This window comes from Parasteatoda tepidariorum, chromosome 7 (genome assembly GCF_982258835.1).
Source record: "Parasteatoda tepidariorum strain Cologne lab strain chromosome 7, Ptep-v5.0, whole genome shotgun sequence".
Classification (NCBI taxonomy): Eukaryota; Metazoa; Arthropoda; class Arachnida; order Araneae; family Theridiidae; genus Parasteatoda; species Parasteatoda tepidariorum.
In genome coordinates this window covers 111,743,811-111,769,736 of record NC_141761.1, presented here as the reverse complement: position 1 = coordinate 111,769,736, position 25,926 = coordinate 111,743,811, and the positions used below count along the sequence as shown (strand labels likewise).

Genomic DNA, 25,926 nt, shown 5'->3' with positions numbered 1-25,926 from the left:
AAAAAAAAAAAAAGAGTCAAGAAATAACTTAAAAGGTGAGATTGAATTTTTCACTCAGTAGCCCAAAAGCTTTTTATCAGTACTTGTGTTTTTCCAGTAGTTTTTACAACCACCTCTTTTTAAGTGGACCGTCGAGAGGAAAGAGTGAAATATAAAGAGGAGATTTAGAAACACGTGTTTTATGTCCGTGTAATCGTAAGACTGTATTTCCCCTGTAAAACCCTTTTTTCCGTCTCACTAGATGCGTCTGTGACGGGAAAATCACTTTTAGGATCAGGTTGTTTGCTTCATATTTCAGGGAACGGGTACAAATTGAATTGAGCCAAGTTTCTGGAGGAATCATTAACACAAACTGTATTGTACTGTCATTAATAGAGCTATATAGAACATAGCTCTACTAATTTCTGTGACGGGAAATTCACTATATATATATATATATATATATATATATATATATATATATATATATATATATTGAAAATATTTACCCCGACCTGCCCCAATTGAGGGCATACGGGTAAATGTTTATTAAAAACCAAGTAAAAAAAACATTAAAGAACATAAAATACAAAAAATGCATAAAATACATAAGATACAAAAGTCAAATGGCAACAGCCTGTAAACTTTGCGGGCGAACAATACTCTTGAACAAAATTAGTTATCTCAATTAGTCAGAATATTAAAGGCACAAAATTTAAAAACTAATCATAGGGCAAATTGCCTATTAAGGAAACAATCGAGTTACAAATAGTTAAATCATCAAATTAGTGTTTAAATAGTAAAAGTGGATTAAAATGGTGTGAATGACGAGGACAGTTCAAATCCTACCTAAGAACACCATGAGATTTAAAAAAAAAAAAATTTTTTTTTTTTAAAGTCACTAAAAGTCCAGTTTTAAGGATAGTCATCCCGGCTAAAAATCAAAATCGCCGAACCAGAGTCTCCAGTGATGAGGTAATTAAAGCGAGAGAATTGGAGTTGACTCAGGGGATATGGATACGCTGATCCATACGGTAGTTGGACGGCCAGAGTTAGTAAAAATTTACAGTGGGTTTAATGTATCTTCCAAAGTTGTTTTGATAATGTCTTTGATGATTGATCTGCAGGTCAGGTTAAAGTAAATCTGGTGTTCTGTTTTGTTGTGAAAATTGTTGCCTCGTCGTGTTTGAAATTTCGGACATTGAAAAATTAGGTGATGGATGTCTTGTTGTGAGTTGCAATAAGTACATGTTGAAGATTTCCCGAAAAATCTTGCTTGGTGTGTGCCAAACACGCCGTGGCCGGTTAAGAACTGATTAATATAAAAGTTTGCCTTTATTCTTGTAGTTTTTGAATCCTTAAAAAATTTGTAAGTCTGCCGTCCTTTTGTACTGTTGGTCCAGTCCAATTTCCACTGAGCCATAATATGGTTATTGATTATAGATTTGATCTGAATGGGGGTCAGCCAGGTAGTATTTTCTATGGTGTCAAGTCTGATGGCTTCTTTGGCTAGTTGGTCCGCCTCCTCATTGCCAGCATGCCCCGCGTGTGCTTTAATCCAATTTAGTGAGATACTCTGTCTCCAAGCATGTTTTATGTCATGAACAATCGTATTTTTATGTGTGGGGTCAGCCAGTGATATATATATATATATATATATATATATATATATATATATATATATATATATATATATATATATATATATATATATATATATATATATACGGGCAGACACCCCTAACGAATGTAATACTATACACTTACTGTAACATATATACAATAAACTTTACTGTTATGAAATAATGTCTGCAAGATGGGTAAAGTCTATAAACGGCTTTTTATCTAAATATGTTAGCTCCTTTGACCTATGAACAATTAGTCTATGTAAGTAGGAAATCCAGTAAAATGGTCTGCTTCTAGTTTGCGTTTGTTAAGTCCAGTTTAAATTAAATTTTTTAATTTAAAGTTTCAGTTTTCAATTTTTAATTTGAAATTTGAATTGAATTCAATTTTTAATTTGAATCTAATCAGATTTAATTTTTTCAGTTTAAATTAAATTTTTAAATGGTTTGTGGAAATTAGAATTCTTTATCATTTTTTTTATTTCTTATAAGTTTCTTTTCTTTCTCTAAGTTCTGTATCTTACATTTCTCCAAATTCTATTATTGATTTTAAAGTGTATTTTTTATAGATAGCAGCTCTGAATTTTAAATTACTTTATTTTTACCACTTACATTATACAATGACAGGTAAATTGGTTTCCTTCTTTACTTTTTTCACTTTAATCTTATTTACAATTACGTTATTATCTCGTTTTTTTTAAGAATAGATATATAATAAAGCGTAATTTCATTTAGGGTAATCACTCCTTATCATATACTCACTAATTCACTAATTTTATGAAATTTCATATAAAATATAATTTTTTTATTTCATATATGTTTTAAATAGTTTGATTATTTTCTAATACTAATTTTTCTAAACATTTGTGACCGATAAACGGAAGAAAATAAATATATTGCCAGTTAAAAATTAATTCAAGTAAGATACTATTAGGCACAGCTTAGACTACGAAAGTGTTCCTGTAAAAAATGAAGAAAAAAAAACATGTTGAATGTTAATAATTTGGCCTCATAATTTCTTCTAATCTCTTCTAAATCAAGAGAAGACTACAAGATGAGAAAAAATGCAAAAAACAATTTTCATAACCTGCCGAGGGTCGTTCATTACACGAATAAGGCGACCGCCTGACCGACGGCTTGTCGGCAGCCTAAGTAATAAAGTTAAAGTATTTAAATAAAACCGAATAAGTTATAATGAGTCATAAATAAGCGTAAGGATATAAAGATAAGGTTTAAGATTTTTTAATTTGCTCCTTTCAGCGATGCATTTAAATGATTTAACTTTGTTAAAAATAAAGTGTATTAATTTCAAGATATTATTTTAATCTGATTTTTATTCTAACTGCGAAAGTTAATTTACAATTTTTTTGAAAAATGTTGGTTAATAGTAATATTTGGAAACCTATTACTTTATTTTTTGTCTTATTCTAGTAGCATATTTTAATGAAAAACCTTTTTTATTTTATAAAATAGTTTAATAATTTAAAGTAACTTAGTTTAAAAACTGATATAAAATTTTTATTTTTTATTACAAATACGAAAATTAGATGCATAGGTATTACGATATGCCAAAAAAATGATTCATCACATATTTTTTTTAAATTTATTTTCCTCCCTGGTTAAATTTTGAGCCAATATTTAAGCCAATATATTTGTCAAAACTTTTCTTTTCTGCATCAGATGATTTTATTTAATTTAAAATACAAAGAGTAAAGATTTAAAAAATAATAAAATGCACGAAGAAAAAGCAAGTATGCATTGGTTGCCAATTCTACCCGTAACATAATTATGCATTATTATTATGCATAATTATTTAATTTGAAGCACAAATGGATAGAATATAAACACAACCCCTATCAAAGGAAATTAGCGTTTTTTAACGAAATTATTTCTTGCGAGTGAAATTCAGGGCCATATGCACTCTTTTATTTTTGGTTAATTTTTAAAAAGAAATACTCTGGTTTCCAACGAAGTCGACCTACTTCATGCAAAGTTTAATTTTATGAACGAATTTCTTTTAACACCGAGTTTAAAATTGTCTTTTTTGGATTCCATAATTTTAAGAAATTTTAATGAGATTCAGCTGAAGGAATATGTTCTATCCAGTGCATTCATTCTATTAGAGAAAAAATGTTTTTAGGAACAATTTCGATGTTTAATTTCGATATTTAAATTAGCACTGTAATTTTGCTAAAAATAATAAACAGTTGGCACCTCATTAATGGAATTTCAAATTCAAAACTTCCCACATTCTTTACTAACTTCACCTTTTTGTTTCATCAAAAAAAAATTTTTGAATACTCAGTTTAAGATAGAATATTTATTGTCTTATTTTTTTCAGCAGAATTTCACAGTTTCATCCAAATTTTATAATAAATCAAATATTTACTACGGATTAGAGGGTGGAACGATTTTTCTACCATGTGACAAATATAATTTCTGTAATTATTAAAAAGAATAATTTTTTAATCAAGTATAATTTATTATTGAATAAAGAAAAAAGCGAAAAATGTTAAAGTTATTTTCGAAATATTTACCAATTTTTCGAAAAGTGTTAATAATCAGATCACCTTATTCAAAGTAAAAATAAACTTTATATCTGGATAATATTAATTCAGATAACTAATATTTAGTTTCAAAAAAAAGGAAAAACAAATATTGATATACATTGTTTTAAAAAATAGGGCATATTTTTGTAGAATTTCGGATTGGTTCACTGAAATAATACAAGAGACAATTTTTTTTTTCACTTTATATAAATTCTCCACGTTAGAAGTACATAAATTCCAAAAAAAAAATTATTTTGTATTTTCTTAAAGCTTTGTATGTTAAAACATAAGATTATCAACACTTTAAAAATTTGAATTAAAAGTAAAATCCTATAATCTCGTTATAAGAAATAGATGATCGCGTAAAAAAACGAAAATTTAAAAAAAAAACTTTTTCGAATGTAACACAAAAACTTAATTTAAAGAAAAATCTGTAAAAGCACACCATAAGATGAAAAAAAAAAAAGAAATACGAAATTTACCCTTTTTCAATAAAATGGTTTTTTGTTGTAAATTAACAAAGTGTAACATTTTAGGAACGAGGGTTGCTTAAAATGTATTTTTTCAAAGCTTTCTTCGGAATAATATTTAATCCTTTTCTCTGAAAAAATATTTTTATATTCTATACGAATATTGCATATTTTAAACAGAAAAGTAGAACCAGAAGTATAGTTAATGTGAGTAGCGAGTGTTTCCAAAAAAATTAGCCAAAATAACTGAAGATATATTCTAAGAGAGGTGTTATTTCATAGACCATTTTTGATTTTTAAAAAAAATTATATGCATTTTTTGAACTTAATTTTAAGCAAATAAATCAGAAATGCAAACTAAGACTATTTCAAACTCTATTAGATATTACTCAAGTAGAAAAGTCAAAACAAACTTGAGTAGAAAAAAAGCGATTTTTTTTTTTTTCTTTCTTGAAATGACAGTTTTTATTGCAAATAAGAAACTTAAGATAAAATTATCATATTTTTAAAAATAAGTAGTCAAGTTAACTTTTTTTAATTTTTATTTATTACATTAAACAATTGCCACATTAAAAAATTTATTTAAATGTGAAATTAGAAATTTATTGTCTCTTTAAGTCGGAAATTTATTATATTCTTAAAAATAACGTTATTCTGAGAATTTTTTATTATGTTATATTTTTCCTGTCCTGAAATTATTTAATTTGAATTATGAACCATCTCTAATTTAAGAAACAATTTCACTCTGGCATGAAATAATCTTTTATATTAAGTAATTTGATTTCATATGATTCTGATTATTTTTTCGTCTGAAATTTATTGCTTGAGAGCAAAAATGCTTTTTAGCAAAAAGAATCTCTAATAAAACAATAGGCGCAGAAACTGATGTAAACACATTCGTTGAAAGAAACTTGGCTAATTTTATTGCATTTTTGAATTAATTTGATATTATGCTGATATTTGTTTTATGCAATCAACATAACATGTTTTGTTTAATATATTAAAAGAAAGAGCAAAGTTTCACAAACTTTTAATCTATTCATATTTTGAATAGGCTTGTAACGAAAAAATAAAAACGTTTAATTTTAGGAAAGTTTTTTAAAATTTCAATTGAAAGTTCCTTAAATTGCAATTAAAATATTTAATGACGAACTATTTTTATATTTTAGTAAATTTATTTTAACTTTTTATAGCTACAAGCATTAAACATTATTTTATCGATGAATTTATTGAATGAAATTTCACAAATAAAAGATTTCTTGGGTCGAAAACGTAAATAAAATTTGTTGTAATACAACTTATTTTTAATAATAACACAATGTGAAATAAACTTAAATAAATTTAAAGTTTCAAACAAAACAGGTTTTAAATTCAAAAAAGTAATTCTAATTATGTATAATGCAATGAATATTTCATTTTGTTGTAAATTTGAACTCAGTTGTGGTTTGTAACAATTAGAAAGGAAAATATTCATGAGATTTTGTTCATTATCTAAATTCTTTAAAATATTTTTTTAGATAAAATACTTAAGAAAGTTAATAACCAATTTGAAACATAACACCACATTAACCTAAGTAATAATAAAGTATTAAGAATAAATCATTACCAAATGTTAAAAGTTACATTGCTTAAGTAAGCATTGTTTGAGGTACGCAATTGAAAAACAGTTGAATTCATATTTCTAAGCATAAATAAAAAGTTCTATTTTTTCAAAAGTTTTGCTGAATAGTGTAGAAACAATATCAATTTATATCAATAATTAAAATAATATAGGTAAAAATGTTAAGAGATTTGCATCAATTTTTACTTAGAACAGCAGAAATTGTTTTAAATTTATATTTCAACGAATTTACGAGGGGGGGATGAATAAGATTTATTTTTAGAGCTTTTATAATAAGAATCACTAACAGTTAAAAGTAATTAAGGAAAAATTAATTTTTCTGTGAGATTAATTGAAATCACTTTCAAAATAATATATATTGGGAGTTTGAAAATAGGAAATTCAAAAAAATATCATGTATAGAAAAAATTAAGTACGAACCATAACCTTAAATCCCAGAAAAATTGAATTAATTCTTTATGTTCCTAAAAATACATTTATTTATCAGTAATTCAGTATTAATAAGAAATAATTAAATGAAATAATATCGAATGAACTTTGAGCGAACTTGACAAAGAAACGTTAGTGGAAAAAAATTTTATAGAAAACTCTAACAGTAAAAATGATGTATGAGTCTTTACTTAAAGCTTCACAAAATGTTTTTAATTATAAGTAATTTATTATTTATAAAAAAAATAATTAAATGAAATAAGAACATAATATTATCTAAAAACGAAGTTGATTAAGATATATTAGCAGAGCCTTTTCAGTAAGAGCCATTAACAGGTAAAAATAAACAAAATAAAAACTATTTTTTTGTGAGATTATTATTAATGGATCCTAATCCAAAGATTTCATTTTAAGCCCGCTTTGAAGAACGAACTAAAGGAGGTGTGTCCCAAATTTTGGCCAATCTGAGGGCCGCTCTAAGCCAAGGTCGTAGGCGGCCGGAATCAAAAGTTGTAAGAGATCATCGAGTGCCGTGTGTTTTTCAGAATGATGTCTTTGAAAACAAACCATCTGGTTATTTGACACGGTGTCAAGCTTGTACCAATATTCGCATTGACACCCACTCTTCGGAATATTAATTTCTCATCGACAAAGTTGCCAATCAGTGTCAAATCTACTCATTTTATGTTTATATGGACTTTTAATTTAAAGTTTCTTATCAGCCAGATGGTGTAAATTTTTATTAATTGCCGTATCGTGTTCGAATTCCTCGAATTTTGTTTGCGAATTTTGCAACATTTTTTTCGTTGGTGTGAGATAGAGGAAGGTCTGAAATAAGGTATCATGGTGCTTAGAAGTAAGAATCTTATTTTATTTGCTAAATATGAAAGAGGAAAATGTATCACGTTGAATTTACTAGTTGAGTCACAGATGATAGTTGCAAACATACCATATTAAAAGTATCAATTGATTTACCCATGAAACCTGGAAATTTATCAAGTTGAATTTTTTTATTGATTTACAGATGAAGTGTGCGATTGAAATTGATTGATCTATAGATGGAAGCTGTATTACGTTTAATTTACTAAATGGTTTTAAAAAATGAGAACAAAAATTGCATCCTATTCAATCGATCAAAACATGAAAATGAACATGGGTACTATTGAAGTCACAGATTGCTTTATGTTTAGTGTCTTCCGTTAATATATTATCCAATTGATTTTTAATTTTATTTCGTTGAATCTATTCAAATGATATATTTTATTGCACTTGTATATAATTGATTATCAATTTGATGACGTTGAATTTTGTCAATTGATTTGCAGTTTTATTTCGTGGTATTTAGCCATAAAACCTGAATAACTTTTGATTTCATCATGAGATTTTTCCTAACTGTATCGATATTCTGCTTATTACTGATGTGCACAGAGGGTCGAAGACGTCGCTCTCAAAACTGCAGAGAGAAGATGGGCCAAACAGCAAGAATAATCTTTACAGGAACTGTTGAAAGGCTGTATAAATCGAGAGCTGCCGTTTACAAAGGAGTGATCAAAGTGAAAAGAGTTGTAAAAGGCGATCAGACATTAGCAGATAATACTGTAATAGTTGAAGGATTTGGTGATCCTAATATCTGTCACAGTGATGTCCGAGAGAGGGACACAAGAATATTTCTTGTTAATCAAATGGACAATGGACATTTGAGATTGAATTCCAGTGTAGTAAGGGTTACGGTCTATAATTTAGAAAAGGCTGCATCAGCTGCTAGTGGTGAGAGATTTATTATTATGTCTATCTTATTTTATTATATTTTATTTATATTACAGAAACGGATGTTTTTTCACATGTTATAGCTTGTAAAACTTCTTATAGTTTTTCTTATTTCATAGTTTTTTTAAAAATTTGTAAATAGCCATTAACTATTAAACAGAAAACTGTTTCTATAGCAAAATAATTGATAATGAAACCTATTTATAAAGAACGGGTGTTGCAGAAACGGATGTTTTTTCACATATTATAGTTAGTAAAAATTTTTATAGTTCTTTTAAGAAAAAATTTGTAAATAGCAAACTCTAACTACTCAATAGAAAACAGCTATTTATATAGCAAAATAATTAATAATGAAATCCATTTATAACTTTAAATGATTTATTATGTCTGTTAATGACTATAAATAGATTATTTAAATTATGACGCAAATAAACCTGGCAAGCTTGTTACAAAAATATTTTAAATCATTTTTGAAATATTCCTGTAAATGAGAGTGAATTAATTTGCTATTTACTTTATATATTACATTTTGAGTCTTATTCTGTACTTTCTTGAATTTTTATTTTCTACTTTTACTTGATTGTTTTATTTTGCAATTTTTTGTTTTGCATTTTTTACCTAATGAGTTTTATTTTCATTACAAATTTTTTTGGTATCGAGTTCATATGTTAAAAGATGTATAAAACCACGTGCTTCTTTTATTGGTTTTACGATTTTCAAGCGTGTTTCTATTAACTTATATAAGCTGAATATAAGCTTTTTTAAGTTGAATATAATTATATAATTATCTTTATCTTGAAAGGATGAACTTCTAAAAAAATGGTTTACTTAATCTGATAGCATAAAGCCACCGGGTAGAGCAATAATTAATAAAAAAGTGAAATTATTTTAGCTTGAGTAGGACGGTACATGTCTTTCAGTTTTGTGCATCATTTCGTAGCGTAGACTAGCTCATATCTATTGATTGGTTACTTTTTTTTCCATCCCTTACGAAGAACGCGCATTTAGCTTGTCTGAAATGAAACCTAGTTATGTTAAAACCTTAATCCCACTTCTCTGTTTGAAAAGCAGTTCATTTGATTCATAATTTATTGTTACACATTAGAAGAACAACTTAAAATTCTTTGAAAGATTGTGATTCGTTTTCATTTTGTTGTAAACGCGTCGTATTGAGTTATGACTAACGGCGGTCATCAGGAATTTATCTTTAATTTTGATCCGGAAACGAAATCGGCTCAAGAGATTGCTACACAACCACAAGTTTAGATAGGAGAGCAGATCAACAGGTCTAATCAACAGGTCTCCACTCCAAACAATGCTTCGGTTGCGCTCTCAAACAATTCTTCTCAAACATTGCCTAGAACTTTACAGAACAGTCCCTGGACAAATTATAAGACGCACTATATATTAGGAGGACCGGAAAGTAATGCCGTTTCGTCGCATTAAATATTCGTTTGTCTTAAAACATATTCATTTTTGTCCATCCATTTCGATTCATTTTCGATTCGGCATTGAAAGGTTGTTGCTAACAAGGGTGAATACATTATTGATTGAAAAATAAAATCTTGATCACAAATATCAAATGCACCTAAACGACATTACTTTCCGGTCCACCTAATATTTAAGCGTAATGTTAATGAAATGTTAGATAATGCAAATATTAAATGTTAAATTCACGTAAATTAAAGACGTATTAAAAGTAAATCTAAAGCTATTCCAAAAACGAAATCTAAGTAGCAAAATTTGTAATTTTTCACACCAATCGCATGGAATCATTTGCTTAAAATTGTGTGTTTATAGAACATCAGCTATAATGAATGGTGGCTTTTGATCTAATTGCAATAGCCACAAAATGCGTGATAATCCTGTCAAATCGAAGGGAAAAAATGTGACTGTTTCTGGCGTGTGCTACCCTGATAGTAATATTCTACAATAGCTGTAATTTAACGATTTTTAAAAGCTAAGTATAGTAAATATTAGATGGCATAATCAAGCAAATCAAAAATAAATTTTTAAGTCAGTTCTAAGAGCGTAAAATATTCCACCTATAAAATAAGCAATTTTTACACAAACCTTACATTATCATTTGTTTATGTATATATGCGTGTATTTAATATGTGAAAATAAGCAAAAATGAATAGCAGAGAAAGTTCTAATAATTATAACAGGCACTATAATGTGTGATTAGCATCTCAAACTAAAAAAAAAAAATTAAGAGCTTTTATGTTTGTTTCCCTGATAGTAATATTTTAAAATAATTGTAATCTATATTAACTGTAACTTAAAGCTTTTTCAATATTATTATATGTAGATATTGTAAATATTATATCTCAAATATTAGATTCAAAATATTATATTTTAAATATCGGATGTTATAATCCCAAAATTCAAAAAATATAAAACCAAGAAATTTTTAAAAATATTTACAACGCTATTTTCTCCACGCATGGTGTAATTTTTCCCACCAACCGCATCTAATCTTTTGTTTAAAAACCTGTGTTTGGGATGTGAAAATACGCAAGGATTGATATAATTATAACAGCCATATAATACTTGATTTTTCCCGAAAACTAAAAAAGAATGCCTAATTTTTACATGTTTTAGACTGAAAATATATATGATATAAATAATTGTAATGTTCATTTACTGTAAATTAACGATTTTTCCAACGTTAGATATTGAGCCGTGATGGCTCAGAAGATAAACCGTTCGCCTTCTAACGAGGTGAACCAGGTTCGAATCCCAGCAATTTGATGATCGATATAAATTCCGCATCCGGCTCGCACCGACCCCAGTGCTTAAGGGAAATATACTCAGTGGTAGACGGATCATGGGTTAGAGTCCCCTTGCCGTTAGGCTAACTGTTGGAGGTTCTTGTGATCTTCCTCTCCATGTAACGCAAATACGGGTTAGTTCCATCAAAAAAGTCCTCCACGAAGACAAATTTCTCTTAAATGCTTGATCCAGGAGTTCCCTTGTCTTCAAGATTGGGTTCAAAAAATGACAAGGCTGCGGAGTTGAACTTTAGTTGTGGTAAACCCAAAATTGTGTCGGCTGTTCAACGACGGTTATAAAATAAAAATCTTTATGGTAAATATTTGTCATTACCAGAAAAAGCAAAAAAATATTTAGAGTACGAAGAGATTTTTAAAAGGTATATGAAAACGCAACATACCCCAAGCATGAAATTTGTAAGTTTTCACACCAACCCCATAGAACCATTTGTTTAAAAATATGTGTTTAAGATCTGAAAATAAGCAAGGTTGAATGGTGGCATTCGATCTAATTATAATAGCCACATAAATACGTGATTATCTTGTCAAACCTAAAAAAAGGTACCAATTTTTTAGGTGTGTGTGCCCTGATAATGGAATCTTGTTACCGCCCTGTTCTGGGAAATATAGAGGGTCCATTTGCATCTTAACAACTTAATTATGAGTTGTTGGAGACGCTCGTGTTCTGCGCGTGCAAACAACAGAACAAAGAAGAGAGTGGGAAGAAGTTTTACTTGTAAATTACTATAAAAAATCGTGGTATGTTAAATAGCAGAGCGTCACGTCTCTGTGTACTCCGTGACTTCAAGGAAATTGGGTGATATATTGCATTATTGTACGTTCCGTGTAAAAACTAAGCGGTATGATGGTTAAAAATGTTCCATGGAGTGCTAATTTTGACACATTTTTAAAGTATTATTAACGTAGATATTTTAGTATTGATATACAGAAAGAAGAATATCTTTGGAAACCTGAAACTATGAATCATTTTTCGCTTGGAGGTCATTTTATCGTAGAGATCAGTTTGCGCTTTTGATTTCCGTTTCCTCGAATTTTTATTTTTTATATATATAAATTTTGATTGATAGATTGTTTATGAATTCATAATATAAATCGTTTTCGCTGCCATGAGGGGTTTTTAGTTTGATTTTTGATAGTCACTTACTCAATTAGTTATAAACTCTTAAGAGTTTGGTTAAATATTTTCTGTAGCTTAAAACTATGAACCGTTTTTTTCTCTCTTTTTTTAAATCTTACAAGTCATTTTTAAGACATGTAGAGTTTTAGGTTATGTTTTCTCTAAGTATTTTATTCTTAATTTTTTGATGATAGATTTTTTGTAAACTAAGAAATTCTTATTTCACCATATAAGCGTTTAAGTAGGTTAAAATTTTAATTTTTGTTTCCCTGACTTCTTTTTGCTCTTAACAAAGTTTTGATAATAAATTCCTGTAGCCGGAAACGAAAAATCATTTCATACCTCCCTATTTCTACATGAAGATTTAAAGTTAAAATTTTTGATTTTTTTTTCAAGATCTTTTTGTTTCTCTACAAATTTTTGAGGAAAAATGTTTTTGAAACCCAAAATTATAACTTTAATTTTTGGTTTTTTTCCTTGAAGTTTGATTTTTAGAATATCTAAAACTTAATTTTTTTTGTTTCCTCGGTGATTTTTGTTCTTATGTCTTCGATAATGGGTTTCTTTTTTGTGTATCCAAAAACTATGACTCACTTTCGTAAAAAAATCTTAACAGCAATTTTGCCGATCTATTTAGAAAAATTAAGGTAGGTATTTTTTTAATTTATTGTTTTAATAGATTTTTGTTATAAATTTTTAGATAGTCTATAAATGGTAAAAGTGACAAAAATTACATCAGTACTGCACTTTTCAAACATAGGAGCAATAAAGGCTTTGATTTACTATATTGGGAGAAATGACATCTGAATTATTTCAGAACTTAACTCATGTTTTACGAGTAAAACATGGAAACCAATAAAATTACGTTCTTTGGAAGGGTAATTTAATGCAATATATTAGCGGCTTTTAATTTTTTTTTTTCAATTTCGCTTTTATTTTTGTTTAAACTATTGAAAACCGATTTGGCAATTGTTGAAAATTTTAATTCTTGTTAATACATTTTTAACTGTTCAACAGAGTTTTTTTTTAAATATAGTATGTTTAATTATGATCAACTAAGTTACTTTGATAGCGTAAAAATATATGCTTTAAATTTATACGAAATTGTTTGATAAAAATCAAAGGAGACTTAATTTCTCAGAGGAAATAAAAGAGTATTACGGAACTTAAAAAATATCAAATGTTTGATAATTTCGCATTTCTTAAATTAAATATTCTCTGTTTAAAAAGCATAAAAAGGTTAAACGAACAGCAAAAATGCTTCGGAATAACAAACTGGTTCATGTAAACATGAATAAGTATTTTCTTATGTTTAATATAAGCCAATTTCTTATTCAAAACAATTTTTAACTTAGAACTAAGTTCTCTAACAAAGTTTGTCTCCTTAAGGTAGTGAAGTAGTAACTAAAATTCCAAAGTAGTTTGTCGTTACTACGTTTAAAAAAAAAAGTAGTTTTAGCCATAGTTAATAACATTTGTAACAAATAATGTTTTTCCAACTACTGGTTAAGAGCAATCGTAAATCATTGCCTTTTAAAGCTCAAGGCCATATCAATGATTTAAATAAATGATTATGCAGCTTAAAAGTACAAAACCCATTGTTTCACTTTACAATAGATTTATTTTGTTCCTTCAAACTAATCTGTATGGCTTCACATAAGTGCGACTATATTCTAATTAGAATTATGCATACTAGAATCTTTATAGCATCTTCTTTTGTTTATTGTTTAACATTAAACCTATCAACACTTTTCGTGTTTGTAAATGGATATTGTTCTACAATGTCTTAAAGTGAAAAAGACAATTTGCTCACACACATACGAAGTTACTAACAGAGAATTAATTGAGGTTAGTAAAAGACCCTCTCAATCAGCGGTTGATATTCTTTGAAACCCAAAGGAAGATGGGAAATTCGAAAGTTAGGATTTTATATTAACATTTTTAAACTTGTAATTTTATTTAGATCCAGTTAAGAACCCAATATTAAGGTAATATTTCGCTTGTCTTTATGCAATTATTTTTAAAGTGAAACGACAATGAAAAAAAAATAGCAATATTTGTTTTAAAAATATAATTTTTTTTTGTAATACACAGTACACTCTCGAACTTCCATATTTCGAAAACCTTATTATGTCAAAAAATATTTTCCCCTTCGCATTATATATTTACTTAATATTAATTTGAATTCCCATATTGAAGAGTTTCTCCTCAAAACCTTGTTATGTCGAATTTTTTCGAAATATAAAATGAATTTTATAAGAAAAACCACAATGTAAGTTTATTGTAAACCAATTCTTTTCGATTTAATGCATAATGGTGTTAAGCTTAAAAATAAAGTTATAATTGTTATAATAAATATAAAAAATAAAGTTATAATTGTTGTCAAAGTCAATTATCATTACATACATATTTAATAGTAGTAGTTATTCTTATGTTTCATGACTCTCTACTTTTTAGAGTAATGTTTTTCTACTTTTTAGAATATATTTAGTTCTGAACTTGCTATCTCGAAAACTCGATTTCTTCGAATTTTTTTAGCATCCCTTCAACTTTGAGGTATCGAGAGTATACTGTATATAGAATACATTATGGAAAGGTTGCGCATTTATAAGATATTACATGAGCATTTCCTAGTCACCTTTTCAAATCATAAGGAAAATAATTAAATTCGTTAGTAAGAAAATATATTTCCCTGATTACCATTTTCAGCATTAATAACATTTGTTTTTTGTTTTCATTTCTACTTATTTTATTAATTCTTACCTAATACATTTGCGCCAAAAACAAATTAATTTTCAGTTTCAAGACTGAGCTTCAATATATACCAGGGGTGGCCAACCTGCTGCTCGCGAGCCACATGCGGCTCTTTAAAGGATTATTTGTGGCTCTCGATAAATGTACCCGAGTTCCCCTTTCATTTTTGTGCCATTATATTTCAAAAAATTATTATCGCTCCGTATGTTTCGAATATTGGAAATTTGTACCAGAATCGAAGTATCCTGAATTTAAAAAGGTTGCTTGTCGAATTATTTCAATATTCGGAACAACGTACTTATGTGAATCATTGTATTCCACTTTGAAATTCGTGAAATCCAAACACCGATCAGTATTAACTAACCAGCATCTCAAAGACTTACTGAGAAGTGCTGACACCAATTATTCACAAAATTTTAAAGAATTATCAAGTGAAGTAAAATAAATGTGTTCATTTTTTAATATTTAAATTCAATACACATATTTTGTACTTTTATTTATTTGTTTTCAATAAATATAATTTCATTAAAAAAATTTCAATACCTTTTTTGCATACCTTTTAAATACGTATTTAATTGCGGCTCGCGAAAAATTTCTAATTTTGAAAATTGGCACGACTATTAAGGAGCTTGGCCACCCCTGATATATACATTTGTGGCGTATCTACCACAATAAAGATTAAATACCAACTCACTAGTATATAAGACATGTTAACTTTATTCTATCTTGAGGTACCTTTTGATAGATGATGGCTGACATACTCAATGTTATATCCCAGGGATGGCGAACCAATGGCACGCGTGCCATTTATGGCACGTGACACAATATTTTGGGCACGCCTCCGATCACCAAGTTCACTATGAAGCATATTAGCAATTAAATTAAAATTCACAAAGAACAAAAAAATAGGCAATTATTGACGAAAAAATTAACAATTAATGCCGAAAAACAATTAATAACCATAAAAAACAAGCTAACAATATATGACTAGCAAAAAAAAATAATAATAATAACAGTCCTGCTTAAACTGACATCTTACCACCTAATATAAGTTATTTGTCATCTTATCTGCAACAACGAAAGTCACTTTAAGCTCAATTGCGCGTATAACTGAGACACTGCAAAATGTTTTTTTTTTTCATTGTAAATAAAGAGTTGATACTATTTTGTATCATTATTTTCCCAAAAATCACTAAGTCAAAATTATTTGACGGCACTTCTATAACCTCATTAAACATTTTTGGAAAAAATGGCACGTTGGTGCATAAAGGTTCGCCACCCCTGTTATATCCCCTTACATTCAGCTTCAAGACTAAGAATTCAAATGTTGGACATGAAACATAATTTCAGATTCTTAACAGTCAAACGAAGAATGAATTTCATATCACTTCTTAAATATTTTAAAAGCAAAGAAGGTTTTTATTGGTTAATGCGTTTTACAATTGTCTACATATATACTTAATTTACAAAGTCAGAGCTCAACTGGAAGAAGACTGATAATTAAAGGATTTCCATAAACGAAACAAAAATTGGGAACAGCTGCTCTAAATAATCGGGCTAACATTGTTAAAAATTCTATAAAAATTTGTTGAAAACTCTACCAATTGTTTAACAAATTGTAATTGTTTTTATTCTAAAATATAATTGAATACCCACTACTTTATTTTGATCAGGCTTAAGATAACACACAATGTAAAGAAAAATTGCAAATAAAGGGAATTAGTCATTTAATTGTTATAAGAGATAATATGCTATTTTATTATAATATAAGAATACTATTTAATATCAGCAAAGTTTTTAACTGTAGCTCCAGATGTTTATACCATTTTGTGCATTTCATACCGATTCAACATTATCTAGACAAATAATTTTTTAATAAAAAATTATTCTAAAAGACTCAAATTTTATTTTAAATAAATTAATTTACTCTTCTTTTGAAATTAATATATGTATTATATTTGTTCCCTACAACATTTTGACTGTTATTTACGATATTTAAATTTAGCAATTACGTAGAATGATAACAATATTTGAATTTTAAATTTATATTAAATCCTAGCTAAAACTATTTTTTTTTAATATAATAATGTCGTTGTTATATATTGCAATTAAGTATCTTCTAGTGACATTGTCTTTTTAGTAAATATTTAATAATTGGTAAAGAGTATTATACTACGACGAAAATTTTTATATTATTTTTTCTAAACAATGAGGTTTTTACGACACAATTTATATTCTCTATAATTAACAGTGATGAACAATTTACTCTTTTAAGCACTTATAATTATAAGTAAACAATTTAAATTTATCTAATATTTTATAATGAAAATTTTAGCAAAAACTTTTTAAATTGTGAAACATTTTAATTAATATTTTATGACATAGGTTACTTATTATTGATTTACAATAGCTTATATTGCCTCATCTAATTTATCAAACATTAAACAGCTAATTTAAATTCATTTTAATATTATATGATTATCATCCGATTCAGAAAATTGTATTAAAATTGTTTGAGACTGTTTATATGGATGAAGCTTTACATGCCAAATTCATCAACACCATAAAGCAAATATAAATAAAAATCTGATTAAAAAAGTATCCTTTAAGTAAGTAGGTTAATAAGAAAATTTCTTGGTGTTAATTACAATTATTCGAAAAAATTGTTTTGGCACTACTTAGTCAATCGATGTTATACTTCCTGTTATACCCCTGATGTTATACCTTCACTGCACCTCACTTTTCCTTAATTCCGTATAGTGTTTTTTTTTTCTTGTTTAGAGTAGAGCCATGGTGGAGCAGGGTATGGATCCAGAGTTTATATCCCAACGATGGCTAGTCGTTACGAATTCTGCAACTGGCTCGCATCGACCACAGCTCACATTGACGTAAAATGTCCTCAGTTGTTGTCGGATCACCGGTTAGAGCACCCTTGCTGTCAGGCTACCCGTGAGTGGTTTTTGGGGTTTTCTTCTCCAATTAATGCAAATGCGGGGTTTTTCAATCAGAAAGTCCTCTCCAAGGGCAAATTTCTCCCAATACTTGATCCAGGAGTTCTCTTGGGTTCTGGATCTGGTTTAAAATCACAAGGCTACGAAGTTGAACCTATAGTTATACTCTTCAATGATGGTTATAAAAAGTTATGCAAATTTAAAGTAATGCATAAGCTATCTTAATTGATACAGACCCATAGAAAATTCCTGAATCATACTGAACAATTTGGAAACAACGCTAATGAGCAAGCTTGATTTAGAAATTGAACCTGGTTGAAAAGTATGTGTTATCACTGTGTTGACCAAGCCATTTAATTACACTTTGTGTATTTCATAACTTATAATTTTACTTAACCCATAAAATATTATATTATCTGCAATATAATAAAAAAATGAAATAAAAATATCAATTTAAACGAATATTATGCCTTACATTTTTTAATAATTCTAGAACTATCAATGTGCTTGGATTATTAATTCATATTTATCTTAATGTTGAAAAAAAAATTAGTCGTGAAATTTCTTAAGGAGATAAGAGGTATGTAATGAACCCAACAATGAGGGTCATATAAGAGGAGTGAAAACAGATCACGCAAGAGACGAGGAGAGGTGTTTAGCTGCTGCTTCTTCAGCGCCTAACCTTGGATTACAACTGGGTCTGACCCGGACTTCATTCGATGGTGTCAGTGTTCTTCTTTGATTCCTTTCGTTTTTCTCCCTTTTTTTCTTCTAATAAACAGTCCTCTTCCTCCTTCCGTCTCCTTGTCAACATCTGTTTGCACATTTACGTCTAAAATCCATCTACGACATCCAGAAGATGTCATATTTACCACATGTTGCTTCCTGAAGAGGAAAGAATAATGTCATGTGCTTCACTTGTTTCATTAATGCCTGGTTAACTGTTAAATTGACTAAAAATGTCTCTGCCAATAAGGTAGTAGTGACGTCACGTGTTTTTTTTTAATATCTTTAAGCTATTTTATTTTTGTGTTAAGCTTACATTTTTTGGATGTTTGAAATATTGTAGTTTGTATTTTGATGGGTCAATATGTTTGTTCTAAGGAGAGAAAAAATCTGGGCATTTAACGTAGTTTTCTAATTATTTCTGTACTGTAGAAAAATTGTCTTCTGTACAAAATGGAAGCATAAGACAGAAATTTCAAAATTATAGAAAGATAAACTATTTGCTCAATGCTATTAAAAAACACGAAGGCTTGTTAAATTTCTACCACTTTTTTTTATTTTTATAACATTGCGTAATTGTTTTTGCAACCTTGTATCAAATGAAATATGATTCTTCCAAAATTGCATTTGTACTCTAACCTGAAATTAGCAAAATAAAAGTAAGGAACGTTAAGCATTGAATTTTTTAATTACAAATAAAGATTACTTAGTAATAAAGTATTCAATTTTGACCACGTTCTTTTGGTCCTACAACTAACTCTGTAGATGGCAACGTTTTGAAAGTTTTGAAAATGTCAGCTACTTTCTGCTAAATTTTGAAACAGAATGCACGGAAGAGAGAAAATAATTGTTCCGTAAGTTAGGTATCATTTATTTGTTATTAACATAAGTTCCTTTTTAGAGGAAAAATTGATGCATAACAATGTCGCAAAGTTCTTACTTGCAGATATGCAAATTCAAAATAACTACATCCTCAGAGGTGTATGACAAATAAGAAGAAATAAAAAAAATTAATAAATGTTACCTTTATTGTCATAATATGATGATTTGATTATTATACAAAAATAATTGTAATTTGATGACTTTTGTCAAAATTCTTACCTGAGCCTCTAACATCATACAAAACTGGCGTGTCTTGAGAAATCACTAACACTAGAAAAATCTGAAATCAAATTGAGGTTATTCCGTAACGGAAAAAAATTAATTAATTTCCCTTCCTAACTATAACTAAACTCAGTGGCGCGACAGTCCATCGCGACAGCCAATACATACTGTGCCCATCTCAGTTTTCTTGACCTTAGGACTCTGGGATGCAAGAGCAGATGTTCCGACTGGGTGGTAAAACTGGTGAACTAATTTCCTATTGCATTTAAATTTCCGAAGGTCCAAATCTTAAAAATCGATTTGACATTGAAAAAATGGACTTTACATTAACATTTCATGGCTTAATATCTTAACAGTGGTGAATATTTTAACCTATTTACTTCAATTTAAATTTATACGATTGCACAAAATTTTGCCATATTTTAACAAATAGATCTGATTTCAATTTCAGACTTCAAATGCAGTTTCTTAATTTAAAAATTTATTTGTAACTTTGACTACTGACTACTTGCTAAGTCATCTATTGTTTATACTACATAATCAGGGGGAGAAATTAAGAAAATTTAGTTACTGGTTCGCGAGTCAGTGCCTAAAATCTCGAACCAGTGATTAAAACATATTACCAGTTCGTACACATATCTACTGGTCCGTTAACTCGTCTTTAATAGATTTTTTTCTTTGTAAAAACAAAAATTAGTAAAATGAATTTAAATGTCCACAATTATGATGATGAGAGATACTATTTTGTGATTGCTGAATTATGGATGAGCAGTGTGACACTTTGTGGCAGCAAAACATGTCACTGAAAAATAATTTTTGTTTTACGGTGATTATTATTTTACGGATTATTTTCTAACGGTTACAAACTTAACGATCCTGGACCCATAAGCCACAGTTAATTTCGAGCCTCATATAAATAAATGAGTCTTGCATACTTTATAGTATCCGGAGAAATTTCTACATCTCATTCGGAAAATATCTTTAGCGATATTCATTAATTTTTTAACAAATACAATCATCCCAATAAATATAAACAATATTTTAAAAATGTGAACTATACAAAACAATCTAAATAAAACAAAGGCTGCGAAATTCCGTTGAAACAAAGCAAAATTTTTAAATAAGAAATGTCTTTATATTAGATGTTACTCTTTTGTTAAACAGAATTTGTTTGTAAGTTTAAAACAAAGTGTACAGTTTTTACTTGTTTTATTTCCTTTGATTCATCGAACAGCTAAAATTCGTCTTCTTATCTTGTAATGTTAGAAACCTATTCAATCATTGGGCCGTGTAAGGCTCGGATTAGATACCATGGTTTTCCTTTTTTCTTTTTTTTTCTTTCCAGTGTATCATTTTATCGGTCTCACGTAGGCTGTCAAGACAGGGCTCAACCCAAACCTTGAAAAACAGGCGCCAGTGTTAGATTGATTGTTACAGTGACGGTTTTATCCGGCCTGTAGGCACACGGAAAAACTATTATTTTTCAGTATTTATTTCAATACTTTCAGTTAAATAATCTCCAGTTCATCTTATTTAAACATTATTAGTCATAATTATTTTCTCATCTGACTCGACAAACTAAATACTGAGTGATTAAGTACAGCATATTTTAAATCCAGTATCTATTCAAATCTAATTTTAGCACCCTTTTTTAATGAAGCATCTTATTTAGTAAAGTACTTATTATTTCAAATACAATCGGTAACAATTGTATCTCTACCTGACTCGCCAAACTACAAGATTTGTGATAACTCAACTATTATTTCGAATCTAGTTTCCCTTTTTAGGTTAGCATTTCAAATACAAACTAAATGTTGAGTGATTAAAAACATGCATAAAGTACAAGATATTTCAAATCTAGTATCTATTCAAATTATGTTATACAAAGCAACTCATAATAAAGACCATTAGTATATAAACGTCACCTAATTTTTAGGAATAACTACTGAAGAAAGTGGGACTGAAAACATCAAAATATATTTAATAGCTAGAAGACACGTAGAAACGTTAAAAGAAGATTATTAAAAATGAGTTAATTTCTTTAAAATATTAAATTAGCATCATGTTTTGCTCAGCAGTTTTTCAAATAATTTCGATAATAAACTACTTGATGGATTGCACATATCATGTGTACATATGTACATAGCAATCCATCAAGTTGTGCATACTTTTAACTAAGATTCTAAAAAATACAATAAGAATTATACAACAACCTTTTGCATTAATAATCCAAGTAAGTTTTCCCTTTAACTTAAAAAATTTCTGGAGTAAAAAAAAAATTAAGTTGTAATTATGAATGATAAAAATAAATTTAAGGAATAATATGATTAGTATTTGCAGCATACGCGTTTCGCAGTTTAAAAAATTTCGATTGTATTTATTACTAAAAACTGAAGCATATCGACAGAATTTATCATTCATTCTTCGTTTTTTATATAAGAAATTTGAGTATAATTAATTCCATTAACATTTAATTCAATAAAAAATAAAATCGCAATGTATAGTTCTTATTTTTCATCATAATATCTATTACAGAAAAAAAAATCAGAAAAAAATATCTCGAAATTATTAGATTTTTTTTTTTAATGCACCATCAATTCTTCACTTGCAGAACTTATGAGCGAATCTATGCATTTAAAATTTTGCATCTCATATCAATTATTAGAATTTTTTTTTAGAAAAACTAAAAATTAAAAACTTCTTTTTAAAGTTCTAAATTAACTTTTTACTATTTTATAACTATAATTTTTTTTAAAGCGATAATATTAAATTAAATTTTTATGCATTGTTCATACTAATTTAAAGCGTTTCTTGTTTATAAATGGACGTAAAGGTAGAACAAAAAATTTACTTTTCTCTATTCTTTTTAATAATTTCCTTCGAATCTTATTCTATTTTTTTAAAAATAATTCGAGTCATAAAGTATTATTAATATTAAAACATTATTCAGATAGCAATTAGAAAAATTTTATAAAATGATTTTCTAAAAAAAAAGGAAAATCTCGAATTGAATTCAAAATCAAGACTAAACATAATTAAATTAAATAAATTGTTTTTTTTCTCTCTTCCAAACAAAATCTTACTATAAAAGCAATTTTCGATAATAAATTAAATTTTCTTTTTTTAATAGAGAACAAATCATATTCTTGCAAAAATAAATTTGAGTTACGGTTAAATTGCTAGAATATATTAAATTATTCGGTGAATTACAGACTCTAAATTTTTCGAACGTTAATCGTATTTTTAATATTAGATTCTTTTCTATTATTATTTCCGATATATTGTACGATTATTTTTATATTTTATAATGAAATATTTAACCGAAAAATGGAGAAAATAGAAAAAATTAATAAAATGAAATAGGGAATTTTTACATAACATAGTACTCTTGCCTTTAATATTTAATGGGCACTACTTAAGGTATGTTTTTTTTCAGTAACTATTAGCATCATTTATAAATTATATTTTCATTTTTATGATTTATATTGAAATCCAATCAAAAACAGAATTTTTTATTTTATGTAGAACATTGAATCAGGTAAATTTCAGGTTTTATATTTCATACAACCTTTACATAAATCACTTAGTTATTACATTAGAGCTCAAAACACTTTTTTAAACAATTACCGACATCGTTATTAACCCAACAAAGTATTAATAGATTTCGATAGATTTCCATAATTCTCACAATCATAAGTAGCTGAGACTAATACAACGGATTTAAAAACAATGATACTCGGAAATACTAAGCATGTCATTTTTTGAATTAAAATTTTAAATTCCACTATAAAATGTAAAGAAGACTCCGCATTATTATTGAATACAATAAAAATACAAAATCGGAAAAAAAGTCGAATTAAAAAACTTAATTCCATTCGAAATTATTGTGTGAAATTAAGAATTTTAATTTCATTATATAAAATGTGACGAAGATTTCCCAGTATTATTGAGAAAAATATACAAAGGAAAAATCAATCAAGAGTTTCTCGTTTCGCTTCAAAACTCGGGTGAAAACGAAATAGTTATAACAATTAATGCCAAATTAGCTAAAAAAATTCTTTATCAATTATTTAGATTTTCTGCTACAAAAAAAAAATTTGAACTTAGTGGAGCGACAGTCAATGGAGGGTCAAGGCCTACCTTCCCCATCCCAGCTTTCCTGGCATTGAATTCTGAGGTACAGGAGCAAATATTTCAATTGGGTAGTCAGGCGAATGTGAAACTCCCAGTGTTTAGTCCCCTGTGCTTGCTGCATTCTGTTTTGTCAGAAAATTAATGCTTGACGAAAAACTTTTTTAAGAGTTCAGTCCAGCCATGGTGGCTAAGGGGATAGAGCGTGAGCCTTCCATTGAGGTAAATCCGGATTCGAATCCCAGTGGTGGCTGGTCGATACGAATTCTGCACCCGTCTCGCACTGACCACAGTGCTGACGTAAAATGTCATCAGTGGTAGACGGATCATGTGTTAGAGTCCCCTTGCCGTCTGGCTAACCGTGGGAGTTCTTCACGGTTTTACTCTCCATGTAACGCATATGCGGGGTAGTTCCATCAAAAAGTCATCCACGAATGAATTCAATCCCCCCCATACTTGATCCAGGAGTTCCTTTGTCTTCTATGTTGGGTTCAAAATGACAAGGCTACGGAGTTGAACATCTGTAGTCGTAAACCCGGAATTGGATCGACTTTTCAACGACGGTTATAAAAAGTTTAATCAATTATCACAAATTTGCAAATTTCTGCACCCAGCCTTTTTTTGATAGTTTTATAAAACTGAATAGATTTTGAAAAAAAAATTGGAATTGGAAAATTTTAGTTCTCTATTTATTACAAAAGCATTATTTGTCTATTCTCTTACTAGGCAATAAATTTTCAATTACATAGGCAAATAATGAAAGAAAGTATGAATGGAAAATTAAAATGTTGTCCACTAACAAGTGAATATTAAGAAGACTGTTTTTAAAGCATTCAATAAAAGGTAAATGAATTATTAAAACTGAATCTCCATAGAAACTTAATATTTAATTCGAAACAAATCAATGAAACTTAACTGTTCATAAAAATGACGGAAGTAAGCATTGTTTTATAAGACATATAATCAAATCATGCGAATCAAATCCTAACATTCAAGTGCGTATGACATTCTCTAAACTCATTCACATATTCTTCCACTTAAAAATTCACTTTTCTTTTATTTGAGAACTTAGAACATATTTGCTTAACACTCGTGGAGTTTCTTTTATTATTACGCTTAAAATATTTCATTGGCGCAGCTTTGGCAGTGATTTAAATTCTCTATTTACTCAGACTCTTGAGTAAATTCCGGTTTATGTTTAAATTTCACCAACTTGTTAACTTTACACAAAATAGTAAAAAATTAAACTGTATTAAACTTACTTTAATTGTAAATTATATATATCGTAATATGGAAATTACAATAATTCTCCAATGAAATGCATATTTATCTCTAACAAAAGAAATGACTATGCTGTTTCCTTGAAAGTAGAGTTTAGTTTTAAAATACAAAATATAGTTTATAGAAAGGCATTTTTAATTAAATTATGTTTCTATTTTTTGAATAACTTTAACGGATTTATAGCGTATTATTTGAATGAGTATGCACTTAAAATCAACGTTGTTTTGAATTATATATAAAAATGGTCTATAATATGATCATTTTTTAAAATATTTAATTACAAGATATTAATTTCAAGAATTTCCTTTAATGTTTGAAATACTATAAACACATTTTTATTTCAAAATATCTATTTAAACTGCAAAGAATATTCTATTATATATTCATATAATGTGTCTAAGATTACATATAATAGTTAAGTTTCACTCGTAATAATTATTAATTTCGTAATCGCCATTTTACTTACAATTCATATAAATTTTACATTACATAACTATTTGTTGTTAGATAAAATAAGACATTCCTTGGTGAGATATTTCGTGGCAAGTAAATGTCCTCATTCTCTGATTTTATATTGAGCAAGTTGTGGTTCTAAATATCTCTATCAATTTTTTAAAAAAGTACCAG

The 25,926-nt window shown here is 28.0% G+C and overlaps 1 protein-coding gene across 1 annotated transcript in view; it reads left to right on the top strand.

Annotated features, from left to right (window-relative positions):
* The first annotated feature begins 7,079 nt into the window (after nt 1-7,079).
* LOC107448483 (agrin) overlaps nt 7,080-25,926 on the top strand; it is a 115,315-nt gene continuing 96,468 nt past the window's right edge. Inside the window, exon 1 of the mRNA XM_087168484.1 lies at nt 7,080-8,440. Within this exon, the coding sequence (XP_087024610.1) occupies nt 8,050-8,440 (391 nt within the window). The 5' untranslated portion in view covers nt 7,080-8,049. The remainder of the gene's footprint in view (nt 8,441-25,926) is intronic.